The sequence below is a fragment of the Lycium barbarum genome, chromosome 12 (assembly GCF_019175385.1).
Source record: "Lycium barbarum isolate Lr01 chromosome 12, ASM1917538v2, whole genome shotgun sequence".
In the NCBI taxonomy this organism is placed as follows: Eukaryota; Viridiplantae; Streptophyta; class Magnoliopsida; order Solanales; family Solanaceae; genus Lycium; species Lycium barbarum.
Window position 1 is genome coordinate 91029964 of NC_083348.1, and position 21872 is coordinate 91051835.

Genomic DNA, 21872 nt, shown 5'->3' on the forward strand with positions numbered 1-21872 from the left:
CCACTCAGGCATAAAATAAAAAAATAATTTCGCAAGGCAGGGCTGGAGAGAGTATATGCCGGATCCGGCATAAAGTCCTTAAGGAAAAATTAAAGTTATGCCGGAGGGGGCATAACTTTTCCTCAAGGCATAGTTTAGTTATGACTTATGGGGAAAAACTTTTCCTTAAGGAACTATGCCTTATGGGGCAGACTTTTAATTAAGGCATAACCAAAAGTATGCCTCATAAGACAGAACTTTTCCTTAAGGCAAACTTTTAGTTATGCCTTAAGGAAAAGTTCCCCCTTATGGGGCATACTTTTAGTTATATTTTATGGGGCACACTTTTAGTTAAGGCATAACTAAAAGTATGCTTCATAAGGCGGAACTTTTCCTTAAGGCATAATTAAAAGTTTGCCTTGAAAAGTATAAATAAATAAATATATATATATATGTCTCAAGGCAAAGTATGCCCCCTCCGGCATAACTTTAGTTTTTCCTTAAGGATTGTATGCCGGATCCGGCATAAAGTCCTTAAGGAAAAACTAAAGTTATGCCGGAGGGGGCATAACTTTTCCTCAAGGCATAGTTTAGTTATACCTTATGGGGCAAAACTTTTCCTTAAGGAATTATGTCTTATGGGGCAGACTTTTAATTAAGGCATAACCAAAAGTATGCCTCATAAGGCACGACTTTTCCTTAAGGCAAACTTTTAGTTATGCCTTAAGGAAAAGTTCCGCCTTATGGGGCATACTTTTAGTTATATTTTATGGGGCACACTTTTAGTTAAGGCATAACTAAAAGTATGCTTCATAAGTCGGAACTTTTCCATAAGACATAATTAAAAGTTTGCCTTGAAAAGTAAAATATATATATATATATATATATATATATGTCTCAAGGCAAAGTCTGCCCCCTTCGGCATAACTTTAGTTTTTCCTTAAGGATTGTATGCCGGATCCGGCATAAAGTCCTTAAGGAAAAACTAAAGTTATGCCGGAGGGGGCATAACTTTTCCTCAAGGCATAGTTTAGTTATGCCTTATGGGGCAAAACTTTTCCTTAAGTAACTACGCCTTATGGGGCAGACTTTTAATTAAGGCATAACCAAAAGTATGCCTCATAAGGCAGGACTTTTCCTTAAGACAAACTTTTAGTTATGCCTTAAGGAAAAGTTCCGCCTTATGGGGCATACTTTTAGTTATATTTTATGGGGCACACTTTTAGTCAAGGCATAACTAAAAGTATGCTTCATAAGACGGAACTTTTCCTTAAGGCATAATTAAAAGTTTGCCTTGAAAAGTAAAAATAAAATAAAATATATATATATATATATATATATATATATATATATATATGTCTCAAGGCAAAGTCTGCCCCCTCCGGCATAACTTTAGTTTTTCCTTAAGGATTGTATGTCGGATCCAGCATACACTCCCTCCAGCCCTGCCTTGCGATTTTTTTTTTTAATTTTATGCCTGAGCGGGGGTTCGAACCTAGAACCTCAGGTATCCAAACGAAGGGCAAAACTTAAACAACACAAATATGAGGGGCAAAATTTAAAGACCACCCCAAAAGAAAGGCAATCTGTGCAAAAAAATGTTGCTGATGTAGGGGTGGACATGGTACGGTGTATTCCGATTGTCATACCGAAATCGAAATATTTAATATCACGATTTTAGTATTATGGTATTTGATACGCATTTTTGCAAAGTTTAGTATTTGGTATGGTATTCGATATTGATAAAGAAAATACCGAAATACCGAATATCATACCGAAGTATTCCATATAGTTACATATACAATTTATATATATATATATATATATATATATATATATATATATATATATATATATATATATATATATATATATATATATATAATACTAACAAATGGAGTATATAATTAGTATTAGTACAAACTAATTGTTTAGACGCTGGAATTATTTGTACTTTCTTTTAAATATTTTTACATGTGTAAGATGTTAGTATGATATAATTGATTGAAATGCCCTTTTTGTGTATCGAAAGATATATATCTTGATTGAAATACCATTTTTGTGTAATTGATTAACGAAGGGCATTGCTTGTATTTTCTTTTGAATATTTTTACAAGTGTAAGGTGTTAGTATAATATAATTGAGACGTTTCTTGAATAGCCGAAGTCATAATTTTTTATTATATGTATATATGTAAGTTGTAGTCGAACAAACTATGGTTACCGAATTACCGTACCGTAAAATATCGAAATCGAACTTAAAAATACCGAATCATACCAAATTAATTTGGTATGATAATGATATAGTATTTTTAAATATCGAAAATCGATATTACCAAATCGAAGTTTTAAATACTGTACCATACCGTATTATGCCTACCCAATTTTGGGGGACCCATCTCTATGAAAAGGTCAAATAGCAGAGATAAGATCCTGACGTTTGACAGAAGCAAGTTGAAATCAGTGAACTGAACCCCAGCCGCAAAGTTGCATGTTGCTTTTATTTTCTCTCTAGAAAAATTAATATTCTGAAATGTTTCACACTTTCGGTCCCAAGATTAAAATCGAAATGGACAAGAGCTAGTTGATACTCTCCTGATAAAAATGTTTCATACATTCGTTAATTCAATTAATGAAGTATTTTAAAACAAGAAACAAAAGGCAATTAAACACATACCTCTTATTATTATAACTATTAAATATACATTCCTAAAATGAGCAAAAACTCGAAAAACAGATTATTATATCAGTATTAGAGAATTTTATAAGCTGAAACTTTTCACGGTGGCAAAAAAAAAAAAAAAAAATTCAATCTCAAACGATGAAGTAAAACTTGAAAAGAAGTGCTTACCTTGCAAATTGCCAGTGTAATTCAAAAAGGGAACGCAAAGTGGTAATTGAAGTTGCTTACCCTAACTATAGGTAATTTAATTGTAGGCGTTAACTACATCAAAGCTGTAATTATTTATGAAAAAGTATTGAAGACCACATGCGATTCTGATTCCTCCTGGCAAGTATGGGTTAACTTTTGGGTACGATACAAAGTAGAAAAGACTGGCTATTGATACACAATACTTGGCTCACAATTTCCAAGGGAATAATCACTAGAAACCATTCAATCAAAAGTTTTACGGCACCAGTATTGATTAAGAATTTGCAATGATATACTGTTACAGTCAATGATTCGATCAACTCTCATCAAATTGAAGTGACGAGCCAGATACAAGGGCAAGCTCAACGGCTGTGCCGCATCTTAATAGAGTATGAGTCTGCATACTGTCCTGATTTAATCTAAAAGTGAAACGTAATCTCTTCTTAACATCCACAAATTGAAGAAAATACATTTAAACTGACGGTACTGACTTGGTGATTTTAGTTGGGTTTATTGATTTTTTAAAGAAGATTATTCGTTTTCTAGTACTGAAATTTGTTTGAAAATATTTGAGCAAAAAGGTCAAAAAGATACGTGAAAGAGAGAGGGAAAGATAAAATAAACAAATCGAGCAACTTGCAAATCAATAAGAGGCTTTCATAAATGCTTCATTAATCAACCATAACTTAACAATTAGAATATGAACGAGAAACGAGACTCTTCAATCAGTAGATGGAGATTGAAGACTTGCTTGCTATCATTTTATAAGAAGCTGTCAGAAATAATAACAATTTGTAAAAACTTAGCTACAAGTCATTATATTGGTTCCAATTTTTGACGTCGTCAATAGAGTTTCAAAACCAAAAACCAACAAACTAATATTTAAAGTCAGGGAGTTTGGTTCATTTGCAGCATTGGGCTTTCAGATACACCGGCCTCACCTCACCCTCATGTAGTAGACATTCAGCAGAACTGCAGAAGGATGAAACATTAATGTGTAAAGAGTTTCAGCTTTACCTCTCTTTCAATTTTTGAATCTAGAGAAAGGAATCAGAGAACAAAAAGGGTCTTTTCATTTCCTCAAGACAGTGATGAGATAGATTATCGCAAGTTGGGGTAGTCTAACTTATTTTTTTTGGCTGCTTTAGATAAGCTAAGTCAAATGGGCCCAATTATTTTTTGAGCTTATTTTAAGCACAAAATGACTTTAAGCTGGCCAGCCAAACACTAAAAAAAACTGAAAACTGTTTATAAGCAACTTATAAGCCAATCCAAACGGGCTCATAGATACATCACCATCCGTCTCAGAAAGTAAATTATAGTATCTGTTATACCCCATTTTAACCGGGTTGATTTAGGAGTACAACATATTGGTGATTCCTATTTATTTTTTATTTTAAGGAGTCGCCACCTAATTATTTATGGTGAATTAGGACACCCAAAGTTTACTAAAGTTATTTTTAAAGTTAACTCTGTTTAAGGTCTGCGAAACTTAAGATTCTAGGTAAGGGTTCAATTAGTCTAAAGAGAAGGTATTAGACATCCTTTAAGACCCATTAACAATGGTTAACCGACCGGACTAAAATTTAATTAGGCTAAGTGTAAATGTGATATTATAGGAAAGAAAAATGGTTTTGTGAGTATTGCTAAAGTTATAAATAGGCATGTAAGAATGCCATTAAAAATAGGACTTGTAGAAAAATAGTAATTTACGTAAAAGAGTTTAATTATAAATAAACTAAAATAAACGGGATGTGTAACGTTTAATGTAATTAGAAAATAAGTTATGTCGACTAACCAATTAGAAGAATTATTGTAGGATTAACATCAGTAAAATTTTAGAGTTTTACGGTATTAAAATATGACGAAATCGTCAGAACTTGGGGAGAGGATTTTAATGTAAAAAGTGGATGATCCAAGTCTTCATTATTTTAAAATATTTTGAATTCAACATGATTTGTTTGGAAGATATGGTTATTATTTAACCCTTGACGTCCTTTCTTGGAAAATCATTTCGTTTAGCCAAAATACGTAGTCACGCTAAGATATTACAGATGCTATAAATAAATTAAAAAAAAAAAAAGGAAATGAAACTCATGGAGCTAATTGTTAGTTTTTCTTTGAATTAACTACCCATTACCAAAACTAAAACCCACTAATTTATTAAAGTTTATCTAAATTAAACAAGCAAAGTGTTAGTCGCACAACACAAATTAAATGCACGAAAAGAAAATAAAAATAAACTAGAGGAGCAAATAAGTTAAATGAGCTCAGCCCATTTTCGAAGGACTGCTGCCTCGTTACTTTGGGCTTCGGCCCAGAATCAATTTTATATACTGCTGCTGAATGTTGTTCCTGTATATTGGGCTTCGGCCCAGAAATTTGTTTTTCTATTTTTGGCTGCGGACGGGACTGAGGAGTTTCGTTGGGCTTTTAGCCCAACGCCGAATACGGGAGAAGACGAGTCCCCTCGGACTCGTATGCGGTGTTCATGCATAAAACGAAAGAAGAAGATTAGTATGTGATTAACAAATAGGACTAAACATGTATAATGTGAATAAAAAAAGGAGGACAAATTAAAGACTCACATACCTACTATGTATATCTAATATATTCCACATATATACACTCACATGGGACATAGAAGCACTTTGAGAGATATACTAGAACTGATATACCTCAGTATACCTTAAATATACAGGTCCCCGTATACCTGTGGGCACCGCAAGGCTGTATACTTCAGGTATGTTTGAATATACCATCTCTTAATTTGATATAGAATACTAAAACATACGGACAAGCAACCCCGAATTCGATTATTATACTATACTTCTCCCTCAGAATGTGCAGGATATTTTCACAAAATAAACAGGATATTCAAAAGGAAATACGGGTAAGAACATGCACTGTGGGACTCAAAGAAACAGCGGAGAAGCCCAAGAATGTATAATGATTACTTGCGGAAACATTTACAGCGGCAAAGTCAATCTAAAAGTAGTGTTTTCAATCTCGAAATGCAATGAGAATTCAACTCAGATTAAGGAAGACATTTAACTCAAAGTGTGGCTGAAATTTAACTCAAAGAATGCAGTGGTTCATGGCCCAAAATGAAGCAGCAAAATGGTTGAGTGCAGCAACAGTTTCCTAATTGCTTTTAATTCATTTTTCAGGTATTGTATATGCTAATACGACTAACTATTTCCAAAATGTTCAAATTGGAGACTGATTCATTTGAGGATAGTTACTCGAAAAATTCCAGATTCGATTCAAATGGGGCCAAACAGGTTGAGGCATACATAGCATATAGCCTTAATTAAGCAAACACAACAGAAATATTTGAGGGAATAGACCCCTGTGAACAAAATTACGCAGGCAGGTTTAGGAAACACATTATGCAGACAGGTTTTAGGAAACACATTATGCAGGCAGGTCGATAAATTTTGGGGCGATTCAATATGATAAAAAAAAAAAAAAAACACCAGACCAGTCATTAACTATGAGTTGTAATGCAGGAAACCAAACAGGGACAACAATAAGAAGAAAACTCAAAGTGCAACAAAAGAGCAGCTGTATTCAAACCCAAAACTAGTAGTAGAAACATGGCAGATTGTAGCAGCAGGCTTAACACGCAGCAGCGGTTTCGACTATAGGACAGTGACACTTTTAGAGTTAAAAGAGGTCTTAAGCGTTTAGACAGGTTCATATCAGACCCAAAAGCTTCAATCACACCGGCCTTGGACTAAAAAATGACTTATCATGCACATTTGATTTCAACAACTAGTTTAAGAGATCGTTCTATATCGGATTCTATCAAAATAAGACTTTTCATACCACTTGTATTCCTGTTTTATAGATCCGCAACAAAACACGTGACATCGTACGTATCATCTCTAAATAAAACTGAGATGCCGGATTAAAAGGGACTACTCATTTGGCTAATCTTTCTCACAACAAGATCATCGTTAGTTTCAAAACTAGAGTAAACAAGTTCGAAGACTATGTTAACAGAGCCACAGTAGCTAGACATCAACATAGGAGCCACGTTATAACATTTGGACCAGAATCTTAAGAATCTATCACTACCTTAGCAAGCATCAGAACTTCTTTCGATTCATAAACATATGATGGGTTAATATGGACGACCACAGAACCAGTTCAGATTTCATGTTTCATCAATTGAAGGAGAAATAAAATTAGAAGAGGAGAAGGACTGACTTTTCAACTGAAGACGAGGACAGATTCAAATGAAAACAGGAATATGAAACTAAACACCTACGCGTTTGAAGGCTAAACCATATAATATACAGGTTATATGTATTCTGGAAAGTTACGCTAATGTAAATTTGATACGGACAACAACTAAGTCTCATACAAAAGAGCACTTCAGGAATAAAAGAAATTTCCCAGAGACATGTTCTTTATAAAATAGTGAAACACAAATCTTAAACCATGTTTTCAAACAAAATGCTTAATATAGGGTAGTAACCTCTAAATCACAGAAGAACAAATAATCAATACTTACTGCCACTGTTTCATATTAGCGAAAATAGAAAACTTAAACTTATAGATAAAAGACAATTACGGAGATGGTTCAGTGCTGATCTGTTTTAATCACATACACAATATACCTAAGATATACACACCACGGTGTATATATCAGATGTATATCAAATGTATACCTTCTTCTTACCTCGATAACCCATTGTATATCTTATGTATATTCGGCTCTAAATAGGTTCTAAGCCTTGGAAATTCAACCTAAACATCCAAACTACAACATACGTCTTTCAAATTTCATCTTTTAGCGATTAACATTCTATCCTAACAGTTCCCGAACATCGAACAAGCGATACAACAACAAAGAAAATATATAACTACTCAAGACAGCAGAATAACTTAAATTCTTAACCCAAGCAGGAATTAAAGACGATAAGCGATAAATGTATCGAAGTTTACCTTTTTTGTGCGCAGTGAACGGGGCGTCGATGGCGTCGAATCTACTCTCTCGTTATGAATAGATTAGGACTCGACACAACTGAGCTCCAAAATCATTGTCGCGGCTAAAGTCCACCCAAACAGAACGGAATGTTTAAACGACCTTAGAGTTTCGAGTGGTAATCCAAAAAATGGGAAATTGTAAGAATATGCTAAGGAAAATGTTCAAGACCAGATTTAAAAAAAAAAAAAAAAAGACTCAAGACTTTTGTGAGAGAAAATATTCGTGTCTCACTAATGATTCCCCAATCGGTGTTAAATCCCCCCCCCCCCCCCCCCCCCAACTGATTCAACTTAGGACCCATTTATAGAAAATAGAGGAGCGTGGGAGAGAGACTATCGGCGTGGGGAACAAAGGTGACAGACGCATGGGGAACATGGGATGGAGGAGACAGAGAGGATGGCAGAGGCATGGTGGGGGGGGGGGGGGAACGTGAGTGGGAGAGTGTAGGGTAGGGGGTGCGGCGTAGAGGAGAGACGAGAGAAGAGAAAGAGGGAGGCGTCTGGTGAGAGAAAAGGAAAGAGATGAGAGTGAGGGATTAGGGTTAAAGGGGTAAAAGATGGGTCGGGTCGGTAATTTTCAAATGGGTAGTGGGCTAATTGTTAAATGGGCTGGTAATGGGAAAATATGGGCTGGTTATTTGAGATTAAATGTTGATCCGAAAATATGGATCCTTCTTCCTTTATTTAAATTATTTTGGGCTTCTAATTTAATAACTAGTACAACATATACTATGTAAAGACAATTAATAATTAATATGTAGAAAAATAAAGATTTTGCAAAGTGTTGTCTTGTAATTAATTTAACGATTCCAAACCCGAAAATGAAACGATGACGAACATTTAAAATTTGTGATAAAGTAATGCTCGTAATTTAAAAATAAAAGTAGCGAAAATAATAGTAGTGAAAATAAAGTATTTAGTTCGTTAGAAGCCCGAGTAAATAAAATTGAATAAAGGAGGGATAAAATTGGGTGTCAACAGTACCTTGACGATACGACATACAACTTAGTCGGTTGTCGGCTATTAACCCACATTCCATAGTGAAAACATGGAAAATCCTACCTTAGTCACAATCATCAGACAGCTGCTCCATGCAATTAGAGATGATAAGGAGAAGCTCATTAACACCAAGTCCAGAGCAAGATTACAGCAACATATATTGCTATTTTCCCATCAAGCTTTCACTTCATTCTCAAATGAAATTTCTATATGAAATATGATCTAATCTATACTTGTTTGTTATGATGCCTGGCCTATTGTAACTTCAATGATTATATTGAACATTTTCATATATTTGGGTTCTGACTATTATTTTGTCTACAGATAATCAAAGATCTGAAGCTGTTAGGATGGAGCCTTTCTTTTTAAACACTGATGGTAATGTGTATTGGAGACTAAACTGCTATGGTGACAAATCGATTTTTTATTGGTATTTATTTTGGTATTCGAGAAATACCGAATTACCGAACTTACGATTACCGAATACCGAATACCGAACTTTTTAAATTTTATTACCGATAACTGAAATACCGAAACCCTCGGTTCGATTCGTTTTAAATTTTATTACTGAAAACCGAAATACCGAAACCCTCGGTTCGATTCGGTAATTCGGTGTTTTATGCCCAACCCTAATTGTACATAGTGCATTATATTATTATAAGCAAAAAAAAGATTAGCTTAAAGTGCAAACATTGAACCCTCAGCCTTTTTATATACTTTGCATGCCAAAAACATCAATTCGAACAGCTCTGTCAAGCTATTTCAAAAGAACATCTAGTCATATAACTAACCAAACAACCACTGCAAAAATCATGTCTATTGCTAAGAAAAATGGAGTACTAAGAGAAAAGATCATGTACATGATCACTTCACAGATTGAGCAGTGCATTCCCTAGCAAAATGCCCCGCCACCCCACAGTTGTAACACTTGCCTACTCCACTACCACCACCATATCTCCCATAATTACCACCACCTCCTTCACCGGGACAATCTCTTGCCAAGTGTCCTTGTACCCCACATGTATAACAAGCCCCGCCACCACGACCACCAAGACGTCCACTACTCGGACATTCTCTAGCCATATGACCATACCCACCACACGTGTAACAACCACCACCACCTCCTCCAACCGCAACACCACCACTACGGTCACAATCCCTAGCTAAATGCCCAGCAACACCACAGTTATAACAACCACTTCTTCCACCACCAACACCGCTACGATCACAGTCCCTAGCTAAATGTCCAGTCCTCCCACAATTATAACACACACCACCATTGCCATTCCTTCTATAACCATAACCACCATCACTGCCACGTGTGTTACTGTTTCCCTTGCCATTATTGAGAGGAGCACCATGGGGTCCAGTGACATCAATAGCCTGATACTTATCACCCTTCACAGTCATGTTAAACTCCACTTTTTGACCTTCGTAAAGAGAACGATAGCCATCAGATTTGATCTCAGATTGATGAACGAATAGATCTTCTGAACCATCATCAGGTTTGATGAAACCGTAACCCTTTTGGTTATTGAACTTTGAAACTGTACCAGTCATTCTTGATGTCTCCACCGCCATTGTTAACCGATGGATTGATCAAAAAGAACCCTTGAGAATGTTGTAATTCTAAAGGGAGATTTTTATAAGCTAAGGGGAAACCCTAACTAGAGTTTCCGCGCCTAAAGCGTTTTTAAAGGGCGGTTTCGGGATTTTCGGTTACTTATTTGAGTTGGTTTTGATTTAAATGAGATGCTGTAAATTTGTATTCTGGAATTTGTTTATTTTGTACTATTATGTATTTTTCTTGCTTAGAAAAATCAAATATGTCTACCCCTTGTTACATCTTCTATTTTTAAGCAAAGTTCAAAATCCAATACATATACCCAGAGTAAGGACTAAAAGGATGTTCAAAATTCATTTTGGCCTGTTTGGATGCTGATAGTACGCCCAGAATAAAAGTAAAATAGATAACATGATTTCAAATATCATTTGACACGGATTTAAAACAATTTGAATCTAAAATAGTTGTATGTTTAGGTTAATATTTTGAATCTCGCTTTTGTTTAGGTGCATCCTAACAGATTTTGAAGGATTCAAACTTATGTGTCACTCTGCTTTGGCTGGCTAATAAGAAGAAATCATTATTGTTCTTGGTTAAAATATATTAAAATGGAATTTTAGCTCGCTAAATTTCTTTCCTCAAACAGTTAGCCTCGGAATAATTCTTTTGGGATTTGGCCATTTCTTTTCAAAATTAACGCGTAACCAAGAGAATAGATATGAAAATCTACATTGCGAAAAGTTCGTAATTCGATTAACATTACAAAAATAAAGATTTAAAAGAAGCACATAGAGGAACTAGTCAAAATATCACTGTAGAAAAGATAGCGCCATGTTTTAGTAATGGCAATTTTGCGATTCTTATGCATCATATTTTACTTTGCTAAATCAGAAAGTAGAGACAAGTTAAATGGACCTCAACCAGGAAAACAAGGATAATGTAGTAATTACAAAATAAAAATCAGATTCATAAGAGAGTGCGATTGAGGTTGATTCAGCTATATGTTATTGATCCAGGTCCTCAAAAATTCAACTTTTAGAGCGGCAATGTCAATACACTGATTCATTTAGAGATACAGATGAAATTTAAAAAGAAAAGGGAAAACCCAAAAAAATATATGAAAATAAATTTCAAAGGAAAAATTTACCTATCTATATTGATGCAGGGGAGAGAAGCATAAAGTTGGCTCATATTTGTACAAAGAAAAGTAAAAATATTTAGTAGACTTCCACATTCCATTGCTCTGCCTTCTTCAATTGCTTCTTGTAGTCCGCCCAGACAAGACCTTCAAAAGTACAGCAATTGTAAGCCTCGGAACAAAGCGAATACATGTAAATGATGTAACGACATATTCAAAAATACGTGATCTCATTGTTTGACTCTAGGGACTCCTAGCAGCAAACTAGTACTAAAAAAGGGGGATCGATATTTATACTACAGAAAGTCGGGGCTGGTTATATGAGTTCCGACTATCCAATGAATCCATATTTATAACGGAGGAGAGAAGTATGAGGATTTTATCAGTGTATGGGAAAAAAAAACGACATAGTTTGGATATATGTTACCATCTCTTTCAGCAAGTGAAGACATAATTTCATCAATTCCGGACTCCATGCCCTTGAGTCCACACATGTAGATGAAGGTGTTTTCTTTCTGTAGCATAGTCCATAGTTCTTCAGCATATTGAGCCATTCTGGTTTGGATGTACATCTTTTCACCTTTCTCATTAGTTTGCTCTCTGCTCACAGCAAAGTCCAATCTGAAGTTTTCTGGGGCCTTCTCCTTCATTTTCTCGAATTCCTACAACATAGCAAACAAGCAGATTCCCAAATTCAAAAGATCTCAGTCAATTTTACTAGAAATATTTGATTCAGCAGATCGAACAGTGGAGAATCAAGTAGTATCGAGTATGATAAAAATTACCTCCTTGTAAAGGAGTGAGCTGCTGGTAGGCACACCCAAGAACAGCCATGCCAAACCATTGAACTGCATGACACCAAATACATGTCATTCAGCAGATAATGATCAGAGATAAGAAAGTGTTACTGCATATGACTACAATGAAATACTGCCGTTAGCTGCATATGTAATTCAAAACCTTTGAATAAACTAGTGTTGGATATTTTAAGTGTTTAATAACCATTCATCTTTGACTCAAACAGCACTTAATAGTTCACCATTTCATCCGTCTAAAACTCAAACTTTTGTGAATATAACCAAGCAGTTTTCTTCTTTTAGTTCTTTATCATTTCCCTAGATGTGCTGAAGCCAATCAAATTAAAATGAAGGGAAACAAATGGTTATTTTGTGTACCTTGTAATCCTCGTGCTTCTCGAAGAACATTTTCCATAGGAATGAACGGAAAGGAGCAATTCCAGTTCCTGTGGCAAGCTGAGAGACAAAATCAAATTAGAAAAAATGCAAAGTCAAATTGAAAGGCAGCAGAAGTGTCTTAGATAACAATAAGATAGCTACAAATAAATTTCACCATTATAATGGTGGCATTTGGATCTTTTGGCATGAGCATTTCTTTGCCAACAGGTCCAGTAATCTTGACATCTGCTCCAGGCTTCAAGTCACCTAAAATATGAAGCATTTGAAGTTACATAAGTGAGCTGGGCCATTTATATTCTTGTCCTACGCATTAGGAACAGTCGCTTAAATTCAATACTGACTGGGAAACTAAGATAAGAACAGATAAATTAACATCATCTAGAGAATTAGGGAGTCGTTTATTCTTACATAAGAAGTTTGAGCAAACTCCTTTAACTTCTTCCCCTTTGTCATTGGTGTACACAAGCCTTTTGACACACAGAGAAACCTGTATGAAATCGCAAATTCAGACACCTAACTTGCAAGCCCCTAAACAACTATGAGTATTTTATGGAATTCGTATAGTGTATATCACCTATACTTGTTGGAAGAAATGATAATTGCCAATATTAATCACACTCTAGGCAAATGTTTATCAATCCGTTAAGACTGAACTGTAATATATAATTTTTTGAATAAATAGGAATACAAAGCTTACGGTTTTGGAGTCACCGAAGTCACCAAGGGCACTGCTAGCAATGGAGTACAATCTAAGCTTGTGAGGCTTCCCATTGGCATCTTCACCATCAGCAATCACACCAATGGATTGGCCTTCTCTATATGGGACCTCTCCTGATCAATCCATTAAAAACAATTCGGCTAATAAGCTCAACAGTTTATCCTACAAACAAAATAGATTCAATTTGTTAGATTTAAGCCCATACCCTCAGTGCTGAAGACCATGTGCCAAGTTTCACCAGGTGCATCATCACCAGTGATCTTAGTGTTGAGTAGACATCTACCAATGTAAGGTTCCTTTGGCCTGAACTTGTTGACAACAACACCCTCATCCTGTTTCTTTGAAATCTTCTCAACTTTAGCAGGTGCCTCAGTGGTCACTTGGGCTCTGATAGAAACCACTCTGCTACCACCTGACACATTTCTGTAGTACAATGGCACCTGTCATGACAAAATCCATGGTCAGCACTATATTACAATTTCCAAGAAAAAGAATAACTTGAAAAGAAATTGAATTTTACCTTGTTAAAGTTGATCTTTTCTGGGGGGATGATGGAGGTTCTAGTGGGAAAAGAGGTGGTCTTGGATGATGGAAGAGAGACTGCAGCACTAACTGCAGTAGCCATGTTTATGATATGATACTGAGAGATGGAATAAGAAAATTAAGATAATAAGGGAATGGTGAAGAAGGAAAACTAAGGAGGAGGGGAATTGGGATCTTTTTAGAGAGGCTAGTGGATTAAGAATTGGGTGGAGGAGATTAGAAGTGAAAAGGCAGTGGCAGATGTGAGGATAAGAGAAGTGTATGATTCTAGAGCCTCACCCTCTGGTTTTTTGGCTATTATGTTTGAAAGAAATCTGTGGACAACAACGACGTGCTTGATATTATTGATTCTTACCAAACGAGATATTCCTGTAACAATTGACTTACACTTATGTCCCGTACTCATTCTAGAGCTCGATTCTTTAATTATGTACTGTATAAGACCCACATTTTAAAAGCCCTTACTTGAATTTTTTTTGCTCAAACCCCGAATAAATTAATTTGTTATATTAAGTTACTTACAAATTATTCGCGGTTAGCAATCAAGGTTACATAACTGTTAACTAACTTGATTATATAAATATTTTCTATACCGCCGAAACAAGAAATCAAACTTTAATGACCTAATGGACATGCAGCCATGAAATCTATATTAATATGGGCTAAACATTTAATGCTTTGAACTTGATGTCCCATTGGTAAGTGGTAACAACATGATGTTAAGATATAGAAGTTAGGGTAACATATAAATGACACATATTTGAGTACTTGTTTAGTTAAGAAGTAAATGGAAATAAAATTAAAAATTAACGGAAACATTGAAGTAGAAGAAACTCTTGGTGTTAGTAGTACCTTTTTTTCAAAAAAAGATCCCAACCTGCGAGTACTGGCAGTATAACAAAAATACTAGAGGACAGTGATCTTTATTGGATTTTGTTTGAAAAGGCGACTCTGTGTTAAGAAGATAAATTCATTGTCATTAACACCAACTGATAAAATTAATTAAATTTTCATTTCTTATGAACAATTACACCCTCTTCTAAGTATAAATTCTAATTGTGGTTTTTCCGATCTAACAGCCTCTCAAACAAATCAAATTCATCCATTTCAGTATCACATCCACAAACAGTACTTCCCACCAATGCCCTATTTAGAACACAACTTTTCTGCACTAGGAATAACTTCAAAGAACCAAGGAGAAAAATTAAAAGGGGGAGGAGAATGGAGTGGAACAGTGAAAAAAAAAAGTTGAGAAACCTTGCATCCTAAAGCTCGAGAAATCGAAGAGGAAAAAAATAACTCATTGGTTGGGTTTTAATTTGCCGGGTTACATCAGTTGGACCCATTTTGACCCAATTTTAGCGGATTATTTTGGGTTAGCCCAAAATGGCCCATCAACTATTTCATTAGCAACCCAATCCATTCAGATCTGGGTGAGTTGGGTAGGTTATACGGTTTCGGGTTTGGTTTTCCAACGCCTAATTACTTTAGGGGAAAGGACATAATTGGCCGGTCGGGTGAAACTAATTCCACCCCGTGACCAAAGTTCTTCTAAACCCAAATTATACCCACTAAACTAATCCAATCCATTAGCCAATACTTTATAAATTGTATCATTCTTGTATAGAAAGTGTGTCATACGTCTAGACAATATATCATACATATACAGTATATAAATTGTATCATTCTTATATAGAAAGTGTATCATACGTATAAAAAATGCATCATACATATACGTATAGAAACCGTATCATTTTTATATATAATATGTATCACAACTGTATATGTATAGAAAATATATCATACGTATACAAACTATATCATTATTGTATAATATGTGTATAATTAACGTATAATTTATGTATAATAAATGTATAATTAATTCCAGCATATGTATATAAAGTGTATCATTCTTGTATAAAAAGTGTATATATAATTCCAGCATATGTATATAAATTGTATCATTCTTGTATATACTTACTAAATATACACATATTATACATATTTTGGGATATTTTTTAATAAATGTATACATATTATACATGTTTTGGGATTATTTGAATAAAAAGCCCAAAACACAAGGGAAGGGGAAGGGGCAAAAAATCTGGTTGTTGCCTTGAGCTGGACCAGCCAGCGCTTGGCATTATTTTGTGCCGGCCGGCTAACTGGCGGCATTATGCTCAAATGTTGGCCAAATGTGGCATTACTTTGGGGCGTTGGACACACAGTGTCCTTTTCCCATTACTTTACATTTTCAAACTTTTTCAAAGTTCTCCAATCAAGTAATCTAACTTACATTTTGAATTTTTGTCTTAAACATTTACTTATCAAATCCGAAATCTCGGTTAATTTTCTGTTACGGCTCCATCCCTTTACGTGCATTCGACCTCAAGTCCTTCATTCGATTTCTCACAATTTTTAGATTTTTGATTGGTCGCAATGTTTTCAACTCCACATCATGAGTTTAATTTTTCATGGACAGACAATCATGTAATGACCCGCTCAATTATTAACTCAACTCATTTTATCAAGCTCAAATGCAATTCAACCCTGTCCATTTGACACTCTCACTTATAATATGCTGATCTTATCGAAAGAAAGCTGCGGATGTAGAACATGAAACATGCAGATTCATGAAGAAGAAAGATTATAAGACGATGAGTTTGTTCTGACTCCACATCATTTTGGCCCATCAATCATCAAATATTCCAATGTGGGGCGGCAGGAGCCTCGTGTTAAGGCATTAAAGGTGTTCTGTAGTGGGTGAAAGTAAACCAAGATATTTTCATTATTGTGCTTCGACTGCAGTTTAGTCTTGCTTCTTAATTACAACATCATCATATATCACTCACAAGTTAAATAGTGGGCGAAGGTTACTACGGTCTGTTTGGCCAAGCTTATTTTTTTTTTTAACAGTGTTTATTTTTCAGGCATACTCTTACAACTTGTCATGCCCTTATGTTGCAAGATCCATGGCATGTCCTTATTTCAATTTTTTTTAATGAGTTGCATATTTTTTCCTGTCAAAAGTTTACAGCTTAGCATTTCAGCTAAAATCACAAGCAAAATTTGATGCCAGTGGCTGGATCCAGTCAACACGAATTAGGATGAGAGGTGTTTTATCTTTATATGTTATCATTTCCTGGTTATGAATGTGATAATCTGATCAGCAAGAAGAAAATTGAACGAGAACTCTCAAATTAGCGTTCACTTCCTCTGCTGCCTCTTGCATGACTAGATTTCGCAATAGAAACTTTAGCACGTAACCTGGAATTATTATCCAATGCTTTGGAATGAAATATATCTCAATAGGCAGCTGTAAAAATCAATACGGTTCTCTGTAGAATATAAGTAGATAGACAAGTCACAGATGTCACTGATGAATGGGCACACCACTTAAGTAAACTATTCCTTAAATTTTCCAACTGCCTCAGAACTTGGAACGTTAAAAGTTCTCAAGTACTTAGGTGAGGTGGATCCCTCAATATGTTTTCTCTAAACAAGGGAATACAGATAATTATGCGGGACAAATATTCTATGATGACAAAAGTATAAATGGCTTTTTATTTTAATCATTATGATAAACAGTTAGGAAGAAAATATTAGACTCCGATTTGTTCAGTTGCAAATTGAGTTTGTGAAAGCTGGCTTTAATTCCCTTTTTATAAAGTAGGTAGTCACCAATCTAACACAACTGTCACATTGAAAACGTCCAGTATCCTGCCTGGGTCTTTGGCGCCCACGTCCATTTCTCATTATGCTAAAAGAATATATTCACTCACAATTCACTCTCCTGTAACAATTCCATGGATTGCTAAATTCCTCCCTATTCTCTGGGATGTAGTCTAGCGTAGAAAGAATAGAAAAAGTACCCTTGTGAAAAGGCTGTCATTTCTTTATTGGAATTTCACGGGTTAAGAATGGTGTTTATTGGTTGGAATCATTTTTCTACGCTGGTCCAATCTTGAGTCTTCATTTTGTCTGCAGTCCTCAAATTCAGGGCTGTTTTGGCTGGGTCAATCAACTTAACGCTCAGCAAAAGAAGGTGGGCTTCAACCAAATCAGTCTTTTCTAAAGGAAAAGAAAAAGTCATGTGCTCATACTTGCCACTTGTTGGGGTTTAAGAGAAGTCAGCTGCTATTATAACTCAATTCAGCACTGAAAGCTGAATCTATCAAATAATTAGATACTAGAGAATAGAGATCAATGGGAGATATTGTTGACATATTCTTAACATATGATATTTGTTTCAAAAAATCAAGGGGTCATTGCTTGGTCTCTTTCTCTTCTTATAACCGAGAAATTCTCAAGGGCCATTGCGTATTACGTGGACCTCCTCCTTCCCTACTATGACGAAACTATTCATCTCCTCTAATATGAGAATTATCATTACAGAGCAAACCACTTTCTTCATAAAGTCTTTTCAAGAAACAACTAGATCAAAATAGAAAATTGAACTATACAAGTATTGAGCCAAACTCACAGACCTCAAAGTTCATCTCTGCATTTCTCTTAAAATAGTTAGCTTAATAAATATAATGTATCCCTGTTTCTGTTTTAAAGTAATTCTTTTACTTCAGTCCTTAAGGAAAGAAAAAAAAAGTTGGAGGGCAAAATTGGAAAGAAAACCATATCAATGACCTGAGTTTCTAATAACAGTAAGAGATTATGCAACAAACATCAAAAGCGGTATCCATTCGTTTTGTTAATTTGGAGGGGATTGCATAATTCACCTTGCTTAGCATACTAGACCTTAAAATGTCATCGCTTTTAGGTTTACTTTCATTCCATCCATAAAAAAGTTTCACTACTTAAACTTCAGTTACCATAATTCACTCTTCAAATTTCTCTTTTAACAAATAACCTAGTCATAGTCTCACCTTAGAAAACATTTGGGTATTTTGAGTCACAATAGCTATACAATAAAGGATTATGTTGGCATAGGGTCTTTCCAAGGCCAAGTGAGAGCCAGAGTGTCCCTTGCAAAATAAGAAATGCCCTTCAGCATCATGAACTAAAAACCGGGAAGTTGAGAAAATGAATGTCAATATAACCAATGAATAAGAAATTCTGTGTCCTAGATACAATAATACACCTTGTGGAACTCAAAAAGATTACAATGAAGCAACAGGATTTGATATTTTATAGGGGGTGGAGAGGGTGTTCCACTATATCATTAGGGCAGGCAAAAAGACCTATCTTATGTACACTCCCAAGACCATAGTAAACTGAGAGAAAACTGTAAATATAAATAGATATTTCCATCTAAAAACTTACAAATTCTGCACATTGGAGTTATGCAGATGCAATCAATGGAATCCCCTTGATCCTCTGGATTGATAGAGTTCCAGCCTGCTTTTAGCTTCCTGCAGTAAAGCCTCTACCTCTTCATCGTGAATCAAGGATGAATGCTTTGATGCCCATTCAAGAACTGAAAGCACCTCAGCTTGAGCAAGCTCTTCACTATCAGGGACGTGCAATGCGATGTAACATAGCAAAAGCAATGCAGGACTCTGAACTATTTGTTCACCAAAGTAAACAAGTTGGATCAGAAGTTTCGTCCCTCCAGCGCTTATGATTGCCTTGGAATGATCAAGGTGAAGGTAATTAAATGAGCTAGCAAATTTTGTGAGGGCAATTGCAGCTTCCTTAGAGATCTCTACTTCTTGCTCATCTAGCAGCTTTACTAATGGAGTAATCATCCTTGTCTCTGTTGCTCGAAAAGTCCTCGCTAAACTCCCGATAGCTTTAACACATGGAACAAGCAGATCCGAATCAGCTTGTTCGATGATTCTCAGCAATTGATCAACAACAGCTTTGCAGGCAGGGGAATTAGGCTTAAATGCTGACCTTCTCAACTCAGCGTCTACTTCTGCCACGGATGTTATTTCCATAACCGCCATAGCAGAATTGTACTGAACATCCTCGGGTCCTTTCTCTAACAGTACTGCAAAGCAAAGCAACGCTCTTGATTCAGTGATACTACGACAAATAGGCGAATTTCCTTTAGCAAGTTTCCATAATGCTCTTGCAGCCATTGCCTTCATATAAGCCTTAGTAGCAGGGTCCTCTAATTCTCTCCCTTTATTATTACTCAGCCCTGATGAAGAAAGAGTATGCTGACTGTGGTGGTGCACTTGGTTTCCCTTCACAGTGTTACTATTTCCATTAACCTTGACCTGATTTGTCTGGTTTAAACCATTGACTATTTGACCCTTCATTGCCGTAGCAACCACACTATGCATATGATTAGGCTTGTTACTCCCAAGAGGATGTTGAATATGACTTTTATCTTCATCCTCAATCACCTTATTATCCACAGTATTAGCAACTTTACCATTAGTATTACTACTAGCCAACACAACAGCGTGGTGCATCGACGTTGCTTTACTAACAATAGCATACTTACTATGCTCCTGAACAGTTTCAAAAGCAAGATGACTAACCAACAATCGAATCGTATTATGTTGGTGGAAAAGATCTTGACATTTAGGATAATGAGCAGCAAGTTCAGATACAGCCCAGGCCACAACTGCTTGCACCTTCATAGGACCTTCTTTAAGGATTTTCGCGAAAACTGAACAAACCCCAGCATGTATCATATGTTCAACACTTTCAGGGTCACGTCCAAGAAGCCCAATTGCCCTGGCAGCATTTTCCTGACCCTCAGCTTTCCCTTCTTTCAACAATTTCAACAATGGCCCAACACCACCTTCTTCAATAATCAACTTCCCATACCTATCATTATCTCTAGCTAAAGAAACAAGTGAATTAGCAGAATCTGACCTGTCATCAACACTACCTGTATACAAAATCGCGATCTGTTCCCAAATAAGACATAAAATGGGCTCATTAGCAGCAATAGGAGGCAAACCCAAACAATCATCAGCCCTTTCATCAGCTGAAGCAGATACACGAAGCAGCCATGACACGTCACCAATTGAGTTTTCCAACTGTGATGACATTTTCCGGAATTGTGCAGCAGGGATGATTGTAAAAACACGTTTAACAAGTCCATGTGCTCTACACTTTAACACAAGTGCTAAAGCTTTTTCAAGAACTTGTTCAGTGTCATCAATGATCCGGCGCGTGGGACGTTCGTAAAGATCGTTACCGGCGCGTGCAGCTTGACGAAGAAGGGCAACAAGTTTCTCAGTTTTGGAACGAAGATCAGTACATTCCTGCTTGAATGAACTAGCTTCATCAGCTGCTTTTATCACCTGGTCTGCTAATTGGATCGGCTTTGTTAAGATCTGCTTCACTAGGTCAGCCATAAAATCCAAGAAAACCGTAGATCAGAAGTGCTAAAGAATGAGTCTTGAATCACCCCACCTCAAAATCTTGATAAAATCAATAAAAAGTGGGTCTTGAAGTATTTTTTTGGTGTATTGAGAAATGAATGAGAAAAGTTATGAACATGTATGGGGAGAAAAAAGGAGAACTTGATTTTTGGGTTTAAAAGGGATTTTGTTTACATTGAATTTGGAATGCTGAAGTGGTCTTGAAGGCTTGGCAATGGAGGAGTTGGGGTTGGGTGACTGACTTGGACAGTATTACGATTTTTACGAGGTCAAATGCGTGTTTTGTTACTAGTTATATATTCTTTTTCTTTTTCCTTTTCCACTTACTTTTATAATGTGGGCCTATGGGTGCGGTGTTTGTAATTAGCTGTCGGAATTCCAATTTTACTCAAGAGTTTTTTTTTTTTATTTACTACTAAAAAGAAATTATAGGATTTTTGTTTGAGCTGTAATAAATTAACCAGCCAAGTTTTAGGGAATAATTTGTAGTAAAAGATTTTATTAAAATGACATTTGAGACTGTCGTAACGCCGCCCAATTACATTATAACGTATTAGACATCATT

The 21872-nt window shown here is 35.7% G+C and overlaps 3 protein-coding genes across 4 annotated transcripts; all 3 read right to left on the minus strand.

Annotated features, from left to right (window-relative positions):
* Positions 1-9494: 9494 nt before the first annotated feature.
* Positions 9495-11248, minus strand: LOC132621517 (cold shock domain-containing protein 3-like). The gene has a single exon (XM_060335816.1). The coding sequence runs from the start codon at positions 10426-10428 to the stop codon at positions 9712-9714; it is 717 nt and encodes a 238-aa protein (XP_060191799.1). The 5' UTR covers positions 10429-11248; the 3' UTR covers positions 9495-9711.
* Positions 11249-11393: 145 nt separating this feature from the next.
* On the minus strand, positions 11394-14278 carry LOC132621516 (ferredoxin--NADP reductase, leaf-type isozyme, chloroplastic). Of its 2 annotated transcripts, XR_009575538.1 has the most exons (10): positions 13984-14278; positions 13669-13903; positions 13443-13576; positions 13154-13232; positions 12900-12991; positions 12725-12802; positions 12335-12397; positions 11977-12211; positions 11559-11696; positions 11394-11468 (listed from the first exon to the last, which is right to left on the minus strand). XR_009575538.1 is itself a non-coding variant. In XM_060335815.1 (9 exons), exons 1-9 carry the CDS (start codon positions 14086-14088, stop codon positions 11629-11631), a joined length of 1089 nt encoding a protein of 362 aa, XP_060191798.1. In that variant the 5' UTR covers positions 14089-14278; the 3' UTR covers positions 11394-11628. The 2 variants fall into 2 exon arrangements, 1 of the variants encoding a protein (XP_060191798.1); XM_060335815.1 differs by having other exon boundaries at positions 11394-11696.
* A 4757-nt stretch (positions 14279-19035) lies between these two features.
* Positions 19036-21583, minus strand: LOC132621668 (uncharacterized). Its single transcript, XM_060336008.1, has one exon. It carries the CDS (start codon positions 21278-21280, stop codon positions 19316-19318), a length of 1965 nt encoding a protein of 654 aa, XP_060191991.1. The 5' UTR covers positions 21281-21583; the 3' UTR covers positions 19036-19315.
* Between the last annotated feature and the right edge of the window lie 289 nt (positions 21584-21872).

Coding starts and splice junctions, on each gene's coding strand:
- LOC132621668 (XM_060336008.1), bottom strand. CDS start 21,280: ATGGCTGACCTAGTGAAGCAGATCTTAACAAAGCCGATCCAATTAGCA.
- LOC132621516 (XM_060335815.1), bottom strand. CDS start 14,088: ATGGCTACTGCAGTTAGTGCTGCAGTCTCTCTTCCATCATCCAAGACC. Junction 13,577..13,668: donor CATGGTCTTCAGCACTGAGG/GTATGGGCTTAA, acceptor TGGATTGATCAG/GAGAGGTCCCATATAGAGAA. Junction 13,233..13,442: donor ACTTCGGTGACTCCAAAACC/GTAAGCTTTGTA, acceptor GATTTCATACAG/GTTTCTCTGTGTGTCAAAAG.
- LOC132621517 (XM_060335816.1), bottom strand. CDS start 10,428: ATGGCGGTGGAGACATCAAGAATGACTGGTACAGTTTCAAAGTTCAAT.